This window comes from Limulus polyphemus, unplaced genomic scaffold (assembly GCF_000517525.1).
Source record: "Limulus polyphemus unplaced genomic scaffold, Limulus_polyphemus-2.1.2 Scaffold1362, whole genome shotgun sequence".
NCBI lineage: Eukaryota > Metazoa > Arthropoda > Merostomata > Xiphosura > Limulidae > Limulus > Limulus polyphemus.
In genome coordinates, this window is record NW_013666972.1 from 133,536 (window position 1) to 158,099 (window position 24,564).

The 24,564-nt window shown below is 31.4% G+C and overlaps 1 protein-coding gene across 1 annotated transcript in view; it reads right to left on the bottom strand.

Moving 5' to 3' along the window:
* Positions 1 to 5,384: 5,384 nt before the first annotated feature.
* The window catches only part of LOC106463261 (X-ray repair cross-complementing protein 5-like), a 59,037-nt gene continuing 39,857 nt past the window's right edge, over positions 5,385 to 24,564 (bottom strand). The window contains exons 11-16 of the mRNA XM_013923273.2: positions 20,743 to 20,960; positions 19,321 to 19,516; positions 13,517 to 13,594; positions 10,406 to 10,512; positions 6,391 to 6,477; positions 5,385 to 6,085 (exon numbers count right to left, since the gene is read on the bottom strand). Coding sequence (XP_013778727.1) covers positions 5,969 to 6,085; positions 6,391 to 6,477; positions 10,406 to 10,512; positions 13,517 to 13,594; positions 19,321 to 19,516; positions 20,743 to 20,960 — 803 coding nt within the window. The 3' untranslated portion in view covers positions 5,385 to 5,968. The remainder of the gene's footprint in view (positions 6,086 to 6,390; positions 6,478 to 10,405; positions 10,513 to 13,516; positions 13,595 to 19,320; positions 19,517 to 20,742; positions 20,961 to 24,564) is intronic.

The following is a 24,564-nucleotide window of genomic DNA, read 5'->3' on the forward strand; positions in this document are numbered from 1 at the left end:
ATATAGCGTTTGTTATAGAGTGACTGTTGAAAATAAGTGTATCGTAAAGTTGTATTCGGAAAGAATAAACCAGTTTTATTAAGTAAGGACTTGTGTCGCTAAACTTTCGTCGGAACGAAGTTACGGAAAGTTAATTAACAAACGGAGACGTAACAATATCTAGAGTTTGTTTGTTCTTTAAGTTAAATACAAAGCTACACAATCGACTACCTGTGCTCTGCCCACCACGAGTATCGAAATCGAGAGAAAGAGAAACAAAAATAGGTGACACTGTTAAAAACATAGCTTTATTGATAGTGGGTTTACGTTTGATTAGAAAGGCGACTTAAAATTCTGCTTTATTTCTATTGGTTCATGATGAATAATCTGAACATCACTTGTCAGTATATTACGATCTTTAACGTGATATTCTAGAACACACGAAAGAGGGTGAAAATGATCCTTTAACCGAATTTATATATATATTTTTCAGTTTCTCCCATGTCAAATTTGGAACAGCTGTAGAAATCTCAGTTGCACCGATTTCCCTTCATATAAACAGGTAGGATCCACAGAATAACAGGAGGTTGGACAAAATACATCATACAGAGTTAAACCCTTAACTTTGACAGAGTTATGAAAATAAAGAGACTAGACACAAATGTAAGGCAAAAATAAACTTTATTCAAGACACAAAACAGTCAAACTGACAAGCGTGAACGAAAGATGGCACTTTTACTGAAAATTCTAGAGACCTCAGTGAGGAAGAAGAAAAACCTGTTCCAGCCCGAGAAAACAGCATTATTTACACGAGATAATTGGCTGTTTTTCCCCAGAGTTGGTGTGTTACTCACATCGCTGTTCGTCATCACCATCGAAAGATAAGGGAGGTGTATCTTCAAGATGTCTCTCGTCTTCAATTGGAAAATATTAGTCTACTTTCATACAGCATGTTCTCATTTACGGAAATCTTTCCCAGGAGAAGGCACACGTTATACACTAGGTGAATGACTAAGTTCATTAGGTAACTAAGGCGAAAGGTACTCAACTATTTCCTTGACTAATAACATTCTACAGATGTTGTGAATGCTATATTAAAACATTTTTTTTCTCTGTTGCTATGTCCTTAGAAAGTGTTTTATGCCCCATGAAGGTTTCAGCACGGGAATTGAAAGCTAGGCAATAATAATTATTCTAAAGTGGAAAATTTCTTAGGTTTCTTTTTATTCTTAAGCTTGTGTTACTTCCACGTTACGAGTCTAAAACATACTTGCTTATCGTTATTACTCTGCCACCATTAGTTGGTTGTTTACAAATACAAATTAGTATGCTTATCAACTGTTTAGCCTGTTGACTTCCTTTTGTCACGTAAAACAGAATGGAAATGTACATGTTATTCATGAATCTGAGCAAAAGTAGACATAAATATTTTCAGGAAATTAAGCTTTAAAAAAGGAAACTATGTCCGAGGGAGGAGATCAAGTTCATCATCGCTATGGCCCAAATGCATCTGCTATTAAGACGAAGAACAAAGACTTTAGCAAAGTTTATCTCACACAAATGAGTAAAATTCTGTTTTACAGACACCAAAATATTAGACAGCCTGAGAGTTATTTAATTCAATTTCATATTCTAATATTTTATAATATTGACATCAAGTTTGGCAGGAAGTGAATATAAATAGAACTTGGAACTAAGTACAGTTGTTAAAAAGTTCCGTAAAAGGAAAACAAAACAGGTCTCAGTTTTCACTTTTTTGGTTTGTTAGAAAGGAGTTTGTCGTGATTCTGGAGTTAATTAGCTTTTAATGCACGAAATACCTTTACTGTAATTTATAATAGGAAGTAATGAATTAAGTATTTTAATAATCAAAATTATGCCCATTCCGCAACCCTCCAATATCATCTTGTCACCCGACGGGACAGCGATAAGTCTATTGACTTAAAACGCTAAAATCTGGTATTCTATTCCTTGCGGTGGACACGAGTCAAACGTGGCTTTGTTCTAAAAGACAACCAACTAACACACAATATCTTCCTCGAGTGCTAGGATCCAGGATAATTTTTTTTAGCACAAAGTTACACAATGGGCTATCTGTGCTCTGACCATCTCGGGGAATCGACCCCAAATTTTAGTCCGTAAACTTACCACTGACTCACCAGAGGAATTTAGGGTCAAAGGGAATTTATTTTACTCATTTAGAAAATACCTTCAATACACTTTCTCGGGTATTAATAAGCAAATTGAGATTTATTTACACTTAAATTAGTACTTTAAACCTACATCACTCGTCCATACATTAAAAAATAAAAATATGTTATCTTCTCAACTTTCAAAGTAAATTCCATTACAAATATGTTAATAAATTAACATATTTTACAGTTTAGTATCAGAAAACAGGCAAGTTATCAGATTCAAATGTCTAAAACAACTTTGGGTGAATAAATTTTGGAACTCCACTTCTTTTATATCACGATTATTAATTAATTTCATTTGCATGAATATATGTAAATGAAACTTTAGTGTTTTATCTTAAGTAAAGCAAATATGTTTCTTCATAAAAAAAAAATGGCAAGTCCTCTGTTGACCATTTTCTGTGAATACTGTGTACTAATCTATAAATCCATTTGGACATTACTAGAATTAGTTAATAGCTTGAAACTGCAAACCATTTGGATGATTCAAATTTAAGTTCAATATTTACATAGTTACTGCATTGATTTCTGATATACTTACTACATAAAGTGTAGCTTTATTTTTATTAACACTTTTAATTTTATGACATGTTCCACCATCATCTTCGTTTTATATGCTGCAATCTGTTGGAGGGTAGTTAAAATAGCACACATGTTCACACCCAAAACTCGACTTTCCCAAACTGTAAAATTCTGTTTTTGTTTACCATGTAATGCGTAATTTTGTTTTCTTCAAATGTTTATGATAGTAACCTACAGGAGCAATGAAAATATGGTGCAAGTGAAGACGTTTTTGTAAACTGTACTAAAACTATTGGTTCAATGTCATCTTAATACCAAATAAGGCAGTGTTACATAAGTAATACACTAAATTACAACAATGTTTCCTACTGTTTCGTGTAGTATTAAATCTGGGGTTTGTTGAGAGTATGGGGGCCTCAAAGATTGCTGTGCTGGTCCAAAAGGATCTTAATAAATTGCATCAGTGTACCAGGTAGGCCAATGGGTCCCATAAGTGACCATCTTACAAATGAGCCTATACCACTTGGAATAAGTATCATCAGAGGGTACTCTGGAAAAAAGTTTTAATTTTATACATCTCACATGTGAATCTTTCATTAGTTGGGCCACTGAGGGAGCATAAACACTGCTGCTATGAAGAAAAACTGGGATATGCAACACTTGAAACACGGTAGCTAGGGTGGATATTACATGATAAGCAAGTTCAAGTTGTTCCCCATCTCAATTTTTCACTCTTCCAGAAAAATTTAAGTTTACAGAATGATGGGACACCTTTAAAATGTGTCTCATTAATCTCAAATAACACTAGAACTGCAAGTCTCATCATGTGTAAATACCAGGTAAATTTTGCGATACCTTGACAAGTATTTAAATTAAAAACATTTAAAATTAAGTATGCGTATCAATTTGAAATTTTTACCAGCTATGGCCATGCAGAACTAATAAAATGGCTTTGGGCTTTAAGGGTTCTTTGTTCAAAGTAAATCTAGTACCCAAAGCATGTAACTTAATTAGGTTTAGTAATACATTATGATAGAAATTAATTTTTTTTATTCTGAGATCTTTTGCATTTACTAGGTTAGTTTGGTTTGTCTTGAGTTTCTCACAAAGTTACATGAGGGCTATCTGCGCTAGCCATCCCTAATTTGGCAGTGAAAGACTAGAGGGAATGCAGCTAGTCATCACCATCCACCACTAACTCTTGGGCTACTCTTTTACCAACAAATAGTGGGATTGACTGTCAATTATATTTCCACCAGCCACCACAGTTGATAGGGTGAGCAAGTTTGTTGGGACAGGGATTTGATCCTGAGATCCTCAAATTGCGAGTCAAGTGCCCTAATTATGCTGGACCTCACATTTACTGTTCAAGAAACCCCGACTTCTGACTTTTGTAAGTAATGAAAAAAAAAAAGGTAAAAAGCTTAAACTTACAAGAAGTCTGAAATAATTTTTAGCATTTTTTTTCAGATATTGTACCAAAAATTTACAGTTTGGCCAAATTTAAAAGGATGAGACATTATAACAACTCTGACCTTCGTGCATTGGTATCCGTTTGTCTTTCTTAAAAGTCATTAAACCATCATATGTTCAACTTTGACCTAAAGCTTCATGGTAATTAATTTACATCTTCATTCACAACTACTGCCCAAAACTTTACACTTTATTAAATTACTTACAAAAGGAAATCTTTATGAATTTGAGCTGAGAGTATCCTAACTTTCTAAAACAATTACGTCAAAAGTTTTCTCAGCTAAGTAAAAATCTGACAGTGTGCAAGAAATAAAATTATTTAACTTTAAAATTATTTTGGCAACTTTCACTTACAGGTTAAGTTTTAATGAAAAAATTAATCAGTGATTGTGTATGATGTAAATATCTAGTTTTTACGAGTCTTGTAATTAAGTTATAATCCATTCATTCCTTAATGTTAGTTTTATTGCTGCTATTGGCTAAATGCTTAATATGTATATTTATTATTATTAATTTCATTTATTTATTACACATTTTTTAAGATTAGGATTATTTTGCATTGTTAGCTTATTATGTGCATTTTGGTTATTTTACTGGCCACTTACTAATTTATATAAAAAAAAACTTATAATATTTAATAATCTAAAATGCTTTTGTAATTAAAAATGAGCTTGATAAAGTTTTGTTTTTGATATAGAATGGTTGAATACTTTCTTCTTCTAAAACATTTTTAAAGTTAGCTCTCATCTATCAGTCATATCAGCAGCTATGTTACGTTTTCTGTATTTTTGCTAAAAGTCATAACTCTGTTCATATAAAAAGAAAAGACGTTTTTCAATCTCTAACACAAGGAAACATTTAATTTTAGTGACTTGTAAAAAAAACCTCTATACATAGATCTGTATCACACTACTCGGGTATAGTTTTACAAATTAATTTAAATTTCATGTTCTCATTTTCCTTTGAAATTTAACCACAAAGAAACATGTAAAATATTGTATGTTTTAAATAACTTGTTAACTATCAAGGGATTCTTCAATAAGATAAACATGCCTCCCTAAGATTGTCTACAGATACTTGCAGGCTCTCACTTGTTGTTTCTTTTTTTTCTTCTTCAAGAAGGGTACATTCTAATGAAAGAATTACTAAACCATGTACTACAGAACCTACAGAATGCCAGGGATGGTAAAACTGGCAAGTTTTTTTGGTCCATAAGAAAAATGGTTTTAAGTTATCAAATACAAGGGTCCCACAGCTTTAATCCAACTGCAAGTATGTCTTAAATTAATCCCTTCTTTGCAAATAAACAAAAATAGTGTTTTTTAAAACTTGTAAGTGAAAGTAGATAAAAATATGTGACAATAAATCAACCACACTATATATGTCATTTCAAGTGCTGACAAGGTCTTTGGACCAATCCCAGGGCCCGTCAGACTAGACATACTAGTGATGTTGATAAAGTGTTGTGAAATACCTTTTGCAGATAATTATCATTATTTACAATACAAATAGATCCATGATGAAAGATAACTGAAAGAGATTTAAAAACTGAGAACAAAACAAATGGGAAAACAATAAACTAAGAACTACAGTTAAAACTTTTCACATGGATAAACACGCTAAATCTTAGCTTTTGTTAAAATGAATGAAACACAATGGATGAAATAAAACAACAAGATTTTAATTATAAAGAACATTCTAAAATCATAAAATGTATTTTTCACATATTATTTAAAAGTTGTAACACGTACGACTCATTCAACACAATTCTCGTAAAGTTTTTTCAACACCATTTAAACTTATCCAATCCCAAAAAAATTACTGATGGCATCAATGATGTCAGCCTTCTTGGTTCCTGCTTTAATTCCATGTTTTTTACAAAATTCCTTCAGTACATTTACCGTCAGTCGCCCCAGCTGAATAAGGGGAAAGAAAATTTTACTTTAACAACTACTGTTATCAAAGTGTATGTTTTAGGCTTAAAATATATATGAGTTTAAAGGTTTTAATTAACAAATCAATCTAATGATGATTAAATCCATAGTGTTCACAACAAAACATAAAACTTCACAAAAAACAAACAGTCAATACTGAACAGGCACTCAAAATATTTTCTTAGCATGCTATACTTAAGAACACTTTTTAACAATCTTTACCATAATGCCTATGCCACACAAATGTATTAAGTCAAACTACAATACTATATAATTCACGACATTACCTGACCAGCCTCAGCCTCATGTTTAATGTCTACATTGACAAGCTCTTCAGACTTTGCTCGTTTAGCAGCTCCACCAGTTGATGCACCCTGATAGAAAAGACACATACATATAATATGTACAGCCATAGAAATATTGTTAAACAAATCACACCAAGTCAGAAATACAGTAGGAAGCACTAAACTTTATGTAAAGGTTTGGAGTTACTATTTGGTTTTTATTGGGTTTTTTTAATCCTCTTCTATAAAATGTTACATGACTGTTTAATACTTAAAATTACATAAATACTTGCACACATATTTAAAGTATTTCTGTCTAAATGTGTTAAATATTTCCTTTTTAGTGTAACTTAATGGAATGGAATAAGTAATAGACCAACATTTTGTTAGTGTCTACAGGGCTGAGAGATTATAATGATAATTCTGTACTACTATCGCATTTAAGTTTTTATGTGCTTTTCCATCTGTGTTTTGACTGAATTGGTCCACATAGAGACCTGGAACCCTTTGTCAAGAAACAGCTATTTATCAGCCATTAGGACTTAGTGGCTGAAAAAAGTCATCTTTAAATAACACAATGTTAAAAGAAAAAACAATGTTTAATGGTACACAATAAATATTTAAAGATGAGACTGTCCCCAGTCCCAAAATAAAATAAAACACTTACTCTATAATTTACAGTGTAAATATAAAAACAACAACTGAACTTTAAGAGTGTACAAAGCTGTTCCCAGTCTTAAAGTTTTTTTACCTCTACACAGTATGTGTATGAGACTGTCCTAAAAGCAGTCTATTTTTTTCTTTCTTTACGAGCTAATTAGTACTTGGTAGAGAATATTTTTATGAAGTTATATTTTCTATAGTAAATAATTTCTGCCCCAAAATAAATGAAAGTTAAAATTTTGCTCTTTTTTTTTGTGTGTGGAATGTCTGCTGCATAATGTCACTAATAGATTGTTTAACATTAACAAAGTTGAGTAGTTGTGCTGTATTCATGAGTTACCCACAATATTGAAAAATGACAACAATCTAATACGCTCTTACTGTGTAAAGATTAAAAAACTGAGACGTTGAGGAACAGACCACCTAATATCAATTCATTGAGGGTGTTAATAGTTGTGGGCCAAAATACCAATATTTTGTTCCACGATACTGATACCAATTCAAGTATCATGATACTCAATATTATTGTGATATCAACAGAAAATAAACATGAGAAGAAGAGCAGCAATGAAAAATAAAACAACGTAAAACAAACAGTTATAACCTGCTAGAAGTTGAAAACACAGTCAACATGCATCTGATTTTCTAAGTTGTACAAATAAAAACTTCTTATGCTCAAATTCACAGCAACTAGTAATAAAGCATTTAAACTGCAAATTTTGTTGTTAGATGAAAATCAACTTCGATATAATTGTCAGCATGCATTCAAAAATATAAAAGTAAATAACATACAAAAAATCTATGAAATAGGCTTAAAAGCAAAGTTTCACTAAAATTGAAAACAATTTAAGCAACAAATTTCCAACTCATCTTATGTCTTTTATTTCGATATAGTCTAAGGTTGTTTCACTAGTGGGAGAGTTTTTGCAAGAAACACAAACATATTATACATTTTCTTGTAGCAGGTATGCCTGATAATTCAGTTACTTCACTTTTTTTGGCAACTTCATGGTGGATTGCAGACTTTCAAGCCAAGTTTTTTCTTCTTGTTGTCTGGCTCACCTGAATTTTAATCAGGTTTGCCTGTCTCCATAGCTTGAGTTGAGCCACTCGTGTGATTTTGAATGTACTCGACTTCTTATTGATTTGAAAAAGTATTATTAAAATGTGGGCGAAGATAAATTGCGAGACTGAGAATGTTTTATAAATCCCTGTCCTCATACTTCCATTACAATATGAGTAAATAAGCCATGTTAGTGGAGAAACAGAAGAAAGATGGAATGTTTCTTTCTACTTGATGCATTAGTGAGTGATAAAAAAAAAGAGGTGGACTTTGTGTGTGGTTGCTGTGTAAGAAAAGAGCTACACAGGGTAAGACTTTCTGTCTGCATTTGCTGAAGCCAAGCCATGTTCTATTAACGTGTGCTCGTGAATCAGAGCAGTGTAATTTAGTCAGTTACCTATGAGCAGCAATTAACATCAATAAGTGTCGTGTAAACTAACATGTTACTCAAAATTAGTGTTTCCAATTATTACCATTTTCAACTATTCCAACAACTGATTAGTCTAAATTACAATTATATTGATTGTAATGAAAATAATCAACTAATTGAAATTTGGGTTTCTGATTAGTACCATTTTTCATTATTCCAACTATCAAAGTAATCAAAATATTGCCACCAATCTTGCTAGGCCTATCTTTGTTACAGTAAAGTTACTAAGGCTATCTGCAACTGCCACTAATGCTGGCTAGGTGAAAAGCAAAAGGCTGGCACCAACCACCACTAACTGTTTTTTTTATTGTTGTTGGCTGGCGACTAGAAGGAAGATCAACCTGTTTGACAGCACCCACTGCCAACCATTCTTTTTTTTCTTTCTTTTTTTTGCTTGTATATACCATGGTTTGAGGAACATTGTGCTACTGAGTAATGGGGCTGATTAATTACCCAGATCTACTGTTGATGAGATAATAGACACTTTCATTGTTAATCCTACGTGGAGACTCCTGCCCCATACAACAGCTCATTCTTCTATTTTTGAGAATGTCTTGTTAATCTAAAAGAGTAGTAATTCACCAACTTAGCAGTTATGGGTTACCCTACAGTCAGTGAGGGTAATTGTGCTGACATATATCAACAAAACTTCAAGTCTCATCAGTTACGAGCTGGCTAGTTGAGACATTGACATTTGTTTGGGCTATTGATATAGCATATTTAATTTAGTGTTGCTGTTTCTTGCAGCACACTGTACTGTGATATTCTTATACATGAAAGCACTAGTCATATGTTACGTAAATGGACAAGTTTGTGTTCTTGTCCATTCTTACTCATATTTAAAATCCTCAATACCTATACAAGTAATACGCTTGCATTTGTCTGTCCGGAACTTTTCTCACAAGTTTCTCGATGAAACGATACAAATCTCATATCATTAAAAAGGCCTTTGTCCGAGGAGTCCAGATTGCATTTTAACTTTTCCATTCAGAACCACCTACCTGTTTTTTGCTTAGTCAAGCTTTTCAATGCAATGAGTATGGTACATGATGGCATAATGCCGTTGTCAACATATAAGGAATGTCTTCAATTTCAAATTTAGTTTTTAATTTGAAAGGTATTTCATTTCATATAAACAAAACTTAACCCATGTGTTTTTTCCTAAAAAAATTAACATTACATTAAATACAATTTCTATGGGCTTTCTCGACTTATTTAGGTATAAAATACATATGCACAGTTCCTTCAAAACTATATGTTTATCACTTTGTAAACACACATTCCGACGTTTCTGTATATTCAGCTAAGTTTGCCTTCATTACAACTTTATATTTACTTTACTTTGTAATAACTTAGCTTTGGTTTGTTCCACAGACTGCTATAAACACCTTTTATCTACTCTTTTCTTTACTATGGGTTTTATTCTTCACTTTTGCGAGTTTCTTTGTTTCAACTCATAAATCCATGTCATACACTGAATGCTCGTAACTGTTTCATACTCTGTACACTATTATAAATACCATCATTATACTGTTTACTTTACGTGCAGTTTTATTAAAGTTTTGTCTATGTAAGTTTGTTTGTTTGACTGCATAAAATTTTAAAAAATAGACCAGGATTTATTGATCTAACACACAAAGCCTGTAAGAAAACATAGCTTAAATGACATGTGTGAAAATGATAGAATAAGGAAAATTCAAGCGAAAGGCATAAAAACTACTGCAAATGTTTAGTGGGTCATGACTAGTATTTCTTATTTACATAAAAAAAAAATCATTGGTGTGGGAAACATTGACTTATACATCATACCTTGAGAACAAGCGGCTAAAATATGGAAGAGTGGACTTTGATAAATACTCTACCTGCTTCCTTTTACCACTTGTTTCTTCCTGTAATCCACCAGGAAATAGAGTTTTAAAGTCTTCTATTAACTTTCCTGCTCTGTTTTCAATGGCTTCTTGGTCAGGCACTTATAAACAAAATTTTCCTGATTAATTGTTAGGAAACAATAAGAAATAAAGTACTCAGTATGATATGGGTGTTGTCATTTAAAATATTATAGTACTCAGTTGATCCTTTTATATATGTTGTTACCTAGCATACTGTAATAATCAACTGGTCATGTTGTTACCTAACATATTGTGGTATTCAACTGGTCAGTGTGTGGGTGTTGTCATCTAAAGTATTATAGTACTCAGTTGATCATTTTATATATGTTGTATACTATACTACAGTCTGCTAGGTAACAACATGTATATCATAACCAGTAGAGTATTACAGTATGTTAGGTAGTAGTATTATGTAACAAACTGTAGTTACTCAGCCGATTCTTTTATATATGTTGCTACCTAGCAGACTGTAGTATAGTATATAGTATCATGTAACAAACTGTAGTTACTCAGCCGATTCTTTTATATATGTTGCTACCTAACATACTGTAATACTCTACTGGTTATGATATACATGTTGTTACCTAGCAGACTGTAGTATAGTATATAGTATTATGTAACAAACTGTAGTTACTCAGCCGATTCTTTTATATATGTTGCTACCTAACATACTGTAATACTCTACTGGTTATGATGTACATGTTTTTACCTAGCAGACTGTAGTATAGTTTATAGTAATATGTAACAAACTGTAGTTACTCAGCTGGTCATGGAATACATGTTTTCTAACATACTGTAATTAGCTGGTCACGGTATATGTGTTGTCTTAAATACTGTAGTATTCAGCTGGTCATGGTGTTCATACTATCTAACACATTGTAGTACTCAGCTGGTCACAGTATGGGTGTTCTTAACTATTGCTCGTTTCATTCACCAATAAAATAATACACAATAGATCTGATCAATTGTTCTTCTTTTCATTTAATTTTATAATACACAGTAAATGTAACTAACCCTTTAACAGTAACACAAATAAAATTGTTTTTGTGTATTTTACATCTGACAATAAAACAAACATATACAATTATATAAGCTTAAGCCTAAATACACACACACATGATAACTGATACTAATGTGTTCCTCACTAATTAGTAACTTTAAAGTATTTTTTATGATACCATACAATCTGTTGTAATTTATTGTATGTTGACAGTATTGTGTTATTTTTAATATGGGTACTTTATGTACCTAAATTATTATCTAGATCAGATCAGCCTTTATCTACAAATGTGAAGACATTTAGCCTAGTACTCTATAACATTTAACTTAAAATTGATCATTTGATTTATTTTTCACACCTCACAGATATATCACTTTAAAACAATCAACAGCAGTATACATAAATCACATTGGCTACTTAAATTTTTGTTATATTTTCATAATATGTGGATTAATCAGTCTTTATTTTTCACCGTTGAATAACACGTATACACTTTATTTTAATTATGAAACATCTTATGTTGTTAGAAGTTTCAAATGAAAAGTAAGATGTAGACATACTATAAATAGTTTTTTTTTCTAAAATAATGTAGCAAATCTCAAATAATATTGATATTTTACTCTAAGACTTACAACTTCACAAATATGTTGAACAGAACTTAAATGAACTTTGTTTTGAAACTAGTCAGCACAATTAAAACAATATTAACATTTCACTAGAAAACTTAACTCCACAAGTATATTAAACAGAAAGAGAAAATAAAACTTAGCATTTACTATAAACATGATTGTTTATAAGACTAATCAGCAGATTTGGAATAATGTTAACTTTTTATTAAACAACAAATAATAATTTCCTAGCCATGTTAAGTAGAATAGAAAAGGAAAGTAAAGTAAAATTACAAATACTATTAAAGAGGGATTTGGGACAAAGAAACTTTTTTTTTACAGGTTCCATACATATAGATAAAAAATATGGGACATGCCTACTTTTAGTCATTTTAGGGTGGTCAAAAGGTTAAATAAACCCATAATTTTAGGGGTTTTTTGACAATTATTCTGCTTTATTTCAGCCAACTTGCAATGAATTTTAGACAAAGATACTTTTTTTACAGGTCCCAAACAGAGATATGGACAATTGTGGAATTTTTGTATTTTGATCAATTTTTCAGTAAGGAAAGCACAATTTGGGGTTTTTGTGAACAATTCATGCGAATGTCAACCAAATTATGTGTGATTTGGTACAAAGATACCTTCTTGCAGGTGTCCCAATCAGTAATATAGACAGTTTTTAATTTTTTTGGTATCAAAATTGGCCATGTTGGGATTGTATGGTGGAGACACATTGCATTTGCCCAGGCATATTGGACATTAAATTGGCTGAAATATAGCCGAGTAATTGTAAAAAAAACCCCTAAAAATATGCTTTTTGTTTCATCTTTACCCTATAATTACTAAAAATGGTCAATCAAGTCCACCATTTTTGTCTGTCAATGTGTGGAAACTGTAGAAAAGTATTTTTGTATGAAATCATATGTAAATTGGTCGAAATATAGCTGGGTGATTAACCCAAAACTCCAAAATTATGCCTTTTAATGAGCTCTGCCCCCCCCCAAAAGACTCAACTCAAAATAAGCAATTCCAACTTTGTCAGTGTTGGGTGCATGAAAATTTATATTTGTACCAATTTTCATCTTGATTACCGTAAGTATGATTGCACAGGAGTCACAAATATATATTTTTGTGTTGTTTGTTATACTTTTGACCCCATATAATCCTTAAAAAAGGCATAAATAAAAAAAATGAAACAAAGTGTCTAGGCATATTGGACCAAGGTATAACCCAACCAAGTTTCAAGTCAATCTGCTGAGAAATGAAGGAATGGCAGTCGACTGAAAAGTGTTTGGGAGAAGAAAGAATGAAGAAGAAGCAATAGAAAAACATTACGTCTCTCAGCTGAGACATATAATACATGTTTCCACTGACAGACATGGTTATTTCTAAACCTACCCAGAAGATTTGAAATAATGTTAACCTTTTACTAGAAAACTATACTATGATTCAGTATAAACAAACTTCACTCACTGGTGTGGTCTTCCATATCGTCAGGTTTATCCCTGTCTAGGGCCAAAGCTTCAATATTACGCCAATGTTTCTGAATAGCTGTAAACAAATGGTAACAATCTTTGATTGTATTCTCTATTTCAGATCGGATACACTTATCTAAGAAAATCTACAACATACAGATAAAAACCTTGAAAGAGATAAAGTTGTGGAAAACTTCCCAAGATGAGCCACACTATTGGAGCTTGACATACACCTTTAAAAAGAGGAGAATGGCCACAAGAAAAAAATGTAATTTTGGATTTTTTTAAAAAGGCCATAAGAAGAGTGTATTTCATTTTTGAAAAAATAAATGCATAGTATATTTAATTGACTTTCTTTCCACAACTGGATTTTGATTATGGAAAAGTGCTATTAACCAATACTAACCCTAACATCTTGATATCTATATGGTTTGCAACATTCATAATTTTCTTAAACTATACATGTATTTATAATTCAAAACAAGTCTTAATAAAAATATAATGCTACATAACCAAAGTATACGAAGTCATCAGGATACATAAATATAATGTGGGAAATATGAAATGTGCCATAGCTTTTAAAAAAGACTGTAGAACTAGGACCCACATAGTGGTGGGGATGCAATATCTCTTCTATACTATAAAACTGATAGACAGTGTATCCTCAATGTATGTTGTTTATTTTTAGTCGACTTTAAATATGTTGTTCATTTCTCCATTTATAAATGGGGAAATTCAAAATCTTTTTTTTAAGAATTTAAGCCTAGCTTGGTAACTTTAATTTTGAAACATAAAACACATTAACAAAATGTTATTTAAATTCATATTCTATATTCTTTCTTCTATCTATTCTAAGTTGGCCAAGAGAAGGTTAAAAGTTTCTCTGCCATTAACAAATACAATTGGTTTTTATTCTAAGCAGTTCAGTTCAAACAATTCAACTTTGGGGTTTTTAAATTAACACAATTACTTCACTGCCATACTTTTTCTTAACATTTTATCAGTGTAAAAAAAAGAGTACAATCAAATGATTTAGACAAAATAATCTTACATTTCTGTATCAATCACATTGAAGCCAACATATAACTTTAGGTGCAAGGTATTTCTAGGTGTCCTGGCTTACCTTTCAGGTAATAACTGCAGACAAGGTGGAGCTTGATGCAAGGGAGGAGACTGAATGCAATGTTAAAATAAGTAAAAAGCAATTTTTATTTATTCAGAAACAATCAACATGCAGTGGATTATGGAAGATGCTTCTGAATAACAGAAAGAACGATTTGAATTATCTATCTTATGCTGAAGAGATTTTGTTCTAGACTGAGTAGGAAAAATATCATCGTCATTCTCAGTGTGCAGGCACTGCTTATGTCACTGGTTGTACAAAGTAAAAGAAAGAAGGACATAGTCTCTAGATATTTCTAAACTTAGACATGCCAATCTTGCTAAATACAGTAGATATAAGATCAAAGCTATGTCTCCAACAACATTCCTGATAAGAAAGCTAAAAAATATTCAATTGGGACATTGGCCCTGACTGTGCTAGCACATGAAATAAGGAGAGTACTGCACAAGGCAGATTTCAAATACATGAAAGTCTAAAAGCACAACAACCTGATAAATTTTGAAAGTTTTAGTAAACTAAACAGTTTACCTTTCTAAGCTACAAGAGAGAAAATATGGCACTTTTCAAAGTACCATGTAGTATCTTCCCTTGTTTTCAGTTGTTCTCAGTTATCCCTAACCTTAAATCCAATAAAATATATATATAAAAAACTAAGCTTCAATTCGGCCATATTTCTTTAGTACTTTTTTTCTTACATAAGACAGAAAAGCATAATCTTTTAACAAAGATACATGTTTACATTTGACAAAAGCTCTGTCTATGATATCCAGGCTGAAACCTCTAGACACATTTTCTAAGTAGTTAAGTTCAACGTATAAGTTCGTTTTGTGAGTACAGAATTCTACTGCATGGTTTACGAAAGTATAGTCTGTAGAAATTGTTTGTGATAGATGGTGATTAAATTTTTGGTGTGGTGGCACAGATACAGCAAAGTTTTTCCTGTATACATTGGTGATCATATTCTTGTTTTCTTTTATAACTTTAACATCTAAGAAGAGGAGGAAAATTTAGAAATTTTTCAAAATTGGGTATACTGTCTCTACCATGTCACCATATGCTAAAGATATCGTCCACGTAATGTAGCCAAATTGGTGTGTGTGTGTGAAAATGTCTCCAAATAGTTCTTATTCAAACACAGACATGTATAGGTCACTAAGTAGGGAGGAAAGGGAAGATCCCATAGCTAAGCCACTGTTTTGTTTCTAGAAGTTATCTTCATAGGTAAAGTAAGTGTTGTTAGCACAGTATTCAGTTAGGCTGGTAAGGTGGTTTATATCGTTAGGATCAAGGTTAGTTTGTTCCAGTTTGGCTTTTAAACAGATTAGAGCCTGTTCTACAGGTATGGAAGTGAAGAGAGATTTTTTTTCTTCTGTTTTTAGTCTAATGTTTTTAATTCTGTTCATGAAGTCTTTGGAATTTTTCAGATAGAAAGGGGGTTAGTCTAATAAAAAAAAGTAAATTTTTAGTAAAGAATTTAGCGACATTTTGTACAGGTGAGCCTTAGATACAATAGGTCTGTATGGCGTATTCTTCTTGTTTCTTGGAAGATCTTAGAAACAGGAGGAGTGATAGTGAGTAGGAATAAGATAAATTTTTTGGTTAGCTGTAAGAATGGGACATGCTTTAACAAGTTTCTTTATGTTGGTAAGAACTTTACTGGTAGGGTCATTTCTTAGTAAAGTATATGGGCCATCATTTAGTAGAGTGTTGACCCCTTGTCTGTAATGGGATTTATCAATGACTATCATACAGCCACCTTTGTCTGCTCTAGTTATGTGTATTTTACTGTTAGACCTTAATTCATTTAAAGCTTTAATTTATTTGTTATTTAGGTTAGTTTTAAGCTTATTCTCCTTACATTATGAATGGGTAGAAAGTATGTAGACTAATTTTTTTCCGTTTTTAAGCTAAGGTTGTTAATGTTAGTTTCAGTGGTAGCAACTAGTTGTTCAGTTAGTACAGAACTACGTTTAACAGCAAAATTTAAACCTAAGTTTAAGATAGGCATTTGCTTGTTACTTAATGGTTCACCTGAAAGTTATTTTACAACAGATGGTGGAAGAGTTAATGGTTGGAAATTGTTTAATTCTCTTTTCTGCTTTTCTTTTCCTGGTTGATCCTCTTCTGTTCTGCAGTCTTTGGACAGAAGAGGATCAACCAGAATTGAGTTTGTACACGTAGCTCTACATATAGCATGCCTAAATCCTAAAAATAGCCTTTGTACTTTTATACACATAGGATGCTTGAAGCTTAAAAGTAGTCTTAACTAAAAGGTATATCTTGCCTCGAAAAATCACACTAAAATATTAAATTTACAAAAGTGTGCAACAACCACTTATTTGATTCGTACATACAAAGTATGTTAAGTTACATACTTTGATGGGTTTAAATCACTCACAATATAAGTCTGTAAAATCTGAATATTCTAGAACTGTCTCACCATTTTTGAGAATAATAAAGTATCTGAAGATGAAATAAATATTACATACTTAATTGAAATATGTGAGTATTCATTACTGCTAACTTCTTTACACTATTCACTTCCACAAATATAACTAATGTTCATACACCAAAAACTTTAAAATTTCAAAGTTACCATACAGACATTTAACAAGTATTTTAGTCTAAGTAAAATTCACTTTTATCGTTCTCTTTGGCTGATTTATACAAAATTAATAATTTTTTATTTTAAACTTTATATTTTATTAATGTGATACATTCAACACACACATCCTATCATCACGTGATAGCCTATATATACTATATAAACATACTGGTTTATTACATATATGCTTCTCAAACTTAAGCTACAGACGTTTGCACAATTTTAATGTTATTACTATTAATACACATAACAGGTATTTTAGATAACTTTATTAATATTTCAGTTACAATTTCATTAAAAATTTTCATATTGAATTTTATTGCTCATAGACAGAAATCCTAAGTTTCTCTACTTTTCAGCTCCGATTAGTAATTTGTTGAATGCTAATTGTTCATTACAGTGTAATTTCATATTTTAGGAATCTTAAAATCGCACAAAATTTTTTTAGCAGAAATTTAGAATACTATGTATTTTATTATTAAGAATACATTTTTCAGTAATTAATGAGTTTGATTATTTAGTAAAAACACCTTGCCACAGTTCACTGGCTCTTAGAGAATAATGTTTGCAAACATTCAAACAACTTTAGCAAATGAAACACTGAAGAAGTAAACAATATAATGGATGTAAAACTGTCACTAAATATTGCAGTAACTGAATATTGAAGAAGTTAAAAATACAGCATTAAAAAATGGTATGTATTAAATACTGACATCTGAATGTGTTAAATAAAACCATCTCTAAGGTGTTTATCATTTTAACACCTACCAAACGAGCCAGCCTGGCATCTCAATGTGGATCCAAAAAATAAGTCCTTCCGGAAAGGTTTGGGTTGTTTTGATTAGAAAAAAAGAAGACATTTGGCTACATTGCTAAACGAGACCTGTTACTGGACCCAAGATCATGAGAGCCAACATGGAGAAGCTAACTTGTAAATGTAAAGTATAACAATGTAGCAATGAAACAAGCTTGAAATTTTCTAGATCTGGTTGTGAACATAAAAGGTTAAATTTAAGTGTAGTGATTAAACTAAACCATGGGTCCAGTTCAGATAAGGGAAAAACTTATTCAAAGATATCCCAATCAATTTGACATACCAGCTGAATCGGAGATTCGTCAATTGGTTACTACACTGACAGTGAGACATAAAAAAAAAAACGAGCATAACAGTATCGTTATGTTCAAAAAGGGAAACTGGAATCATATTTAAGAAAGTATTAGTTTGAATATTTTATGAAATTAACAGCACAGTAAAGCACAAAGATGCAGTGCTGAAGTTGAAGCAGATGCACAATGCATTACAAGATGATGTCCCTTGTGATTCTCAAGTAAAAATACCGTTTCTGTAATGAAAAGTAAATATAAGAAAGATGATACAATGCCCAGTATGGTATGGTACCATCATAGTATAATCCATATAGATTTCATCATGTCATATTTAGTTTTTGTTTTCATTTTAGAAGTTGTGCCAAGCTTCACTCCTCGAGATCTATCAAAATAACCCTAAATCATCGGTTTCTGGCATGACCTCCCCCTGTTGACCATCTTAGGCTCAAGTACTAAAAGATGCTGGGCTGGCTTGTATGGCAGGAGTTAAGTTAGGAGTATCGTGGAGCAAACACTTGTAATCTTTTGTCAAACAACAAGCAATAATTTAAACAATACATTTAGATACATTATGAAATACTTACCAACAATAAATATATTTCTGCAAGACTACACAGACATTTTAACCTTTAGGTTCAGTACTATGATTTCATGCATACACTATCTGCACAGAAACACAAGTCACAGTAACAAGTACAGCAACTTTAAGTGATATGTTAAGTAGATTACAAATATTAGACATAGTTTTAACCATATGTATGCTTTTTCTTTTTTATTAGATAGAATGATTTTTTTTTCATACTAATTCAAACTTATTGCAAGGTTTTAAGTTCCCATCTTTCAGAGAAACAATTATAACTTTGTTTCAGTATAAGTATTTAAAGTGAAGAAAACATACACTAAACGTAGCATAGTTATCAAATCTTTTTTTGAAGAACTTCTGAGCTGAGTATAGTTTGTGCATTACCTGGATTATCAAAGTTTTCAGGATGGTATCTGAACTTCAGCTTTTTAACAATTTCCTTAGCTTTATCAACCAACAACTCAGATGGTTCTTGTTTACTTTCCAAGTTCAGCTTTCGCAGGTCCTCTGAAAATGGAAGAAATACCAGCTGAAACCCTGGTGGTATATCTTGGACTCCTACTTCATCTTTCTCTTCTTTCTGTCACAAAAAATTTTTTAAATTACTACAAGTTAATGAATTATCTTCAATAAGAATATAAAAATCCCAACATTTTTATAAGATGGTATTGCCCACTTGTTATGGTTTAAAATATCCACAGAAAAGTTATTAATCAGTCTTCTGACAAAAATATGTCAACTTCTGTTTTATCAGTTATTTATTTACTGCAGATATGCATGAAATATTTGAAAGCCAATCTTTAACTTGCAACAATACTATTTAGCAATGTATTACACTAGGGCCCCACTATAATGTGCTCCAAAGGATCCATATCGTGAGTCCTAATTATAGGTGAGACCATGTTATAATGAAGTCCTTTCAAAAGAGCCAAACCAATTTAATTGGCTAAACCCCTTAATTAGTCATGAGGCTACCACCTCACTGGCTGGTTCTAAATCTAATTATGTTTAATTTTCAAAAATATATGATTAAAATAACAATGAAAGTGTAACTGATAATCCAGCCATTAATAAAGAACACAGTTTCTTGAATGTTAAATGTCATACTTATTTAAATTCATATTTTCATATAAAGTGACATGAAATGAGAAAGTTTGACAATAAACTTTCATTTTGTTGAATTGTTCATTGGATGGCAATAAGTATTATTTGGTAGAAGTCTGTCATTTGTGAATCATTTATATTTCAACAATGTTCAGCACTTCATGAAAAAGACTGAAAATATGTTCTGAAAGAATAAATGTAAATGAAAATTTTGGGGTCCAAGATGGACCCTTGTTATACCAAGTTCTGTGCTACAGTGAACTGCATTATAGTAGGCCTCCAGTGTATTCACCTTCTGTTTTATATTTATTCTCTGCTATAATGAAGAAAACAAAATAGAAAGAAAAATCTGACTTGCATAAAGTATCGATTCAAATAGTTAACATTTTTCAAATGGAACATACTATTTCTAACACTTTAAGTGAATGCAAGCCAAATCAAGGTTGAAACAAAAACAAACACAAGCACATCAGAAGTTAGATTTGTCAATGGTAAAGCCATATATTTCAGAGAGATGTCACTATATTAAAATGTCAGAGACTAAACTATCAGTGACTAAAGCTAGACAAGAGAATTTGTTCACTTTGACAATACAAAGTTGGATGAGCCATTACTTTTTAAAAACAGACAAATAAGGATCTAAACAGATTATCACACATTTACTGAAACTACATATCTTAAAATAAGTCTAAAATATCATACCTGTGGAACTAAGGCCACCAATCTTGGAGGTGTGTTCTTTCGTGGAATGTATCGGCAGATGATTACTTTCTCTCGTTCCAAACAACGCTGTAGTAAAGATGAAAATAACCTTGTACTACCAGATATGCTTTTCTCATCAGGATATACAAACTGGCCTGCTCGGATATGGTGATGAAGCTTTAATGATGATTTTGGCTTGAAGCCCATCAACACTAGTCCTTTATATGATACAAGACAGATAACATTAACATATCAATAATAAACATAACCTTAACATATTAGCTACAGCTTTATATAAACTGATGTGACCACATTACATACAGATTTTAAGTTTCAATAAAATGTTTAGGCCTTCATAAATCATAATATAGATTATTGATGTTCTTTAAAATTTAATTAACTCTTTGACTATGGGTAGGTGCATTGCACCTACTACATAACCACCAAAGTAACCATGATATTTGTCGATAAAAAAAAAGTCTTTTTAATCTTAAAATCAAAATCACTTTGCATGTATAACCAATATTCCAAAACAAACATTCACAAGCAAATCTTTAATTAAAATATCTGATATTTTGTGTACAAAAGACTTGTAATGTTTACTGATAGTCTGCTGAATTTCATGAAGATACACATACATTATCAAAAGCTATAGTATTGAAAATTGTCAGATTTCATTTGTATAATCTCTAAAACCTCCTAAATAAACGTCAAAGGTTTTTTTTTTTAGTAAAAATTTTATATATGTTATTTTCTCTACCATAACTCTGTACAGGGCTGGTTGATTTGTCTGACCTCATAATTACCGTAAAAGATTAGGAGATAAATCTAAGTTACCCCTTTTTCTCTTTAGAATGAATTGTAACAGGAAATTGTAAAATGCAATCTGAGCAAAAGCAGAAGACAATGTACCATGTGTCACACAAAAATCAATATTTAGCAATTATTTTTAAAATTTACTTTTAAATTAAAAAATTAAATAATGTAAAATACTAAAATTTGAATGATAAACATACATACATACATTCCTAAAATTGTAGTTTTATAAAATTTTGAATTTAAGTCTACAAAACATGATGACATGAAATCTGACCCCTACCCCCATGAAAATGGTTAATTATGCAACACCTCTAGTATTTCTCATCTGTAACAGTGAGGTATCTTATTCTATCATTTCAAAATGCCAATAAAATGCAAACACACAGAGTGATCCATGCTTCATTTGATACATAAAAAAAACCTTCTTGAAGCTTTTTTGTACAGAAGGTTGTTCACGACCTATGGTAACAGCTTACATATCTTAATTTGATTGATTAAATAGTGCAAAATACAATCCAGTTCTTAGCTAGAACTAATAATTTGTAATAGTAACACCTGTATCACTCTGATATGGATCATATGTTGTTGTTGTTTTTTTAAGCCTTTTTTTTCAACTGTACAAGTTCGGTGAGATCATTACATACTTTAGCAATAATTATGTATTGCATGTTTTCATTGTAACATGGATTGAGCCATTAAAACCTGAAAGTGGTTGGGCTATGAACATTTAAGTTTGGAGCACCAAGACTAGTTGTAAAACTTCATGATATAAATATTTTAACTACTGATGAACATCACAAAGCAGCTATGACTGGAAGATTAGGCTAGGTTACTAATGTAATCATACACAATACCAAGAAAGTCTGTTACAAAATATCCAGGCAGAGATGTAAAACTTCATGATATAAATATTTTAACCCCTATTGAATATTACCTATTACCTGTCACTGGAAATTAGTGTGGCCAACACATATTAATGTAGTCATACCTATTAAGAAAGTCTGAAAATAATGCTTTGAAAAATAATAAATTGGCTATCAATATTTCAAGGTCAGGATGAAAGATTTGGCACAAAAGATCACAAACAAACAAAAAAAGAAGTGCAACCAAATTTCAAAAGACTCAGAAGCTCGAGCACTTTCAAATAGTTGACTCTTCTTCTTCTTCTTCTTGGTCAAACTCGTAAAACTACAAATTTTCTGTGCCTAAAGGAATAAAACTTGGTGCACCCACAACCCTAACTACTAGCCCAATCACAATAACTGGAAGTGGAAACAAAATGTGTTTTGAATTGCTCAATCATGCTGTTTATATTATCACACAATACAGCAACAATGGCTTTGAATTTTCACTTAATTCTTCTGTTTTATCAGCATATGCTTTAATGTAACATGTATGCACAAGGGAACAAAAGCTCCAACTTAGCACATACAGTCCAGCAAAGATATAACAAAGCTTTAGGGACCACCACGTATTCTTCATTATAAGCACAATTAGTTACAGCCATTGTGAACATTAATTGGCAAGTAATAAGTGCAGTATGATTAGTGTCTTATTTTTATATAAATTTATTAGAAAATTACTATAAATGCATGAAAACATGTACAACATTCCAGTTTAGAGATTTTCAGTAGGCCATGCTATACATATCTAAACAGTTATAGTGTATAAAACTACATTAGTGTATAGTATATAGTGTAGCTTCTAGGATGTGTACTGGTGCAAAATAATCGTTTGCTGTATATTAGTTCATGCAAAAACAAAAACAACAAAAGTATGCATCTTAATTTTTTTGTGTGCCACCCCTTCGTATTGTATTATGAATAATTTCATAACAACAGATCATAATCGTACCCAAAAAAATTACAAACAGTAATTAGCTCATTTGGGTATTCAAAGGAATATGATTGGCTGCATTATGACATCATTTAGTTTTGCAGGAGATTCCCTTGATATTATGGGATATCAATGATTTAAAATGGTGGAAAAAATGAAAGGTATGAAGATGTTCAAGAAGCAGTTAATTTTCTAACAAATTACTACATTTTGCCATCAAAACGATGCAAAAATAGAAATAAATAAAGGAAAATGGCACAAAGAACACGACTGCAATGCAAGTTTTGTCAGTGAATACGTAAATATTTTCAGTACACACACAAATGAAACAAATTGCAATGATTCAATTTACTGTTTCTTCGAATAAAATAAGTTACTACATCATGTTATGCTTTTATGACTCGAGAAGTTGATACCTACTTCATTACATGAATGGCCCACTTTCTGGAAGTCAGTGGGGGATTTGGCCCACTTGAGAAAAATCCTAGAAGCAACACCGAGTATACTTATGTAATCAACATTAACAACACATACATAACATACAGTTCATTTATACAAAACACGAGGGCAAGCATAAAGTTTTATGATAATTTAATCGGGAGAAATTTTCAATTCTTCATGAAAGTGATTTTTTATAACTGGTCTGTTTGTGTGTTGATATATAAATTGTATATATATATAAATATGCCCATGTTGACATTATACATGCACAAAACAAAATAACCATTCCCAGTCAATTCCAAGTGCTTACAGAATGTAGATTAGTTAAAATCACTATAAAAAATTACATTTTTCTATTTTGAGACTGTCAAATGTTACTTACATATGCATGATTTTGTTATGACATTGTTCATTATAAGTTGTGAAAATATACCATGTTCCTCGTGTTTTCTTACTAAATATTTATTACAGGCATGACTTCGATACATACACTCTTGTTACAAAAGTGTTCAATTGTATGACGTTTAAAAATCAACAACAATATATAAAGTAACTGAAAAAACTATGACTCGTACCCTTCATAACCAGTGGTGTAAAAAACAATGCTTTTGTGTGTGTGTGTGTGGGAGTGAAAGGCTTGTGGCATGCAAAAAAGTTTTGCAAATAGAGGACAGCATTTTTGTGTGAAGTGATCTTGAATAATATTTGTTTAATTTTTATATTAAA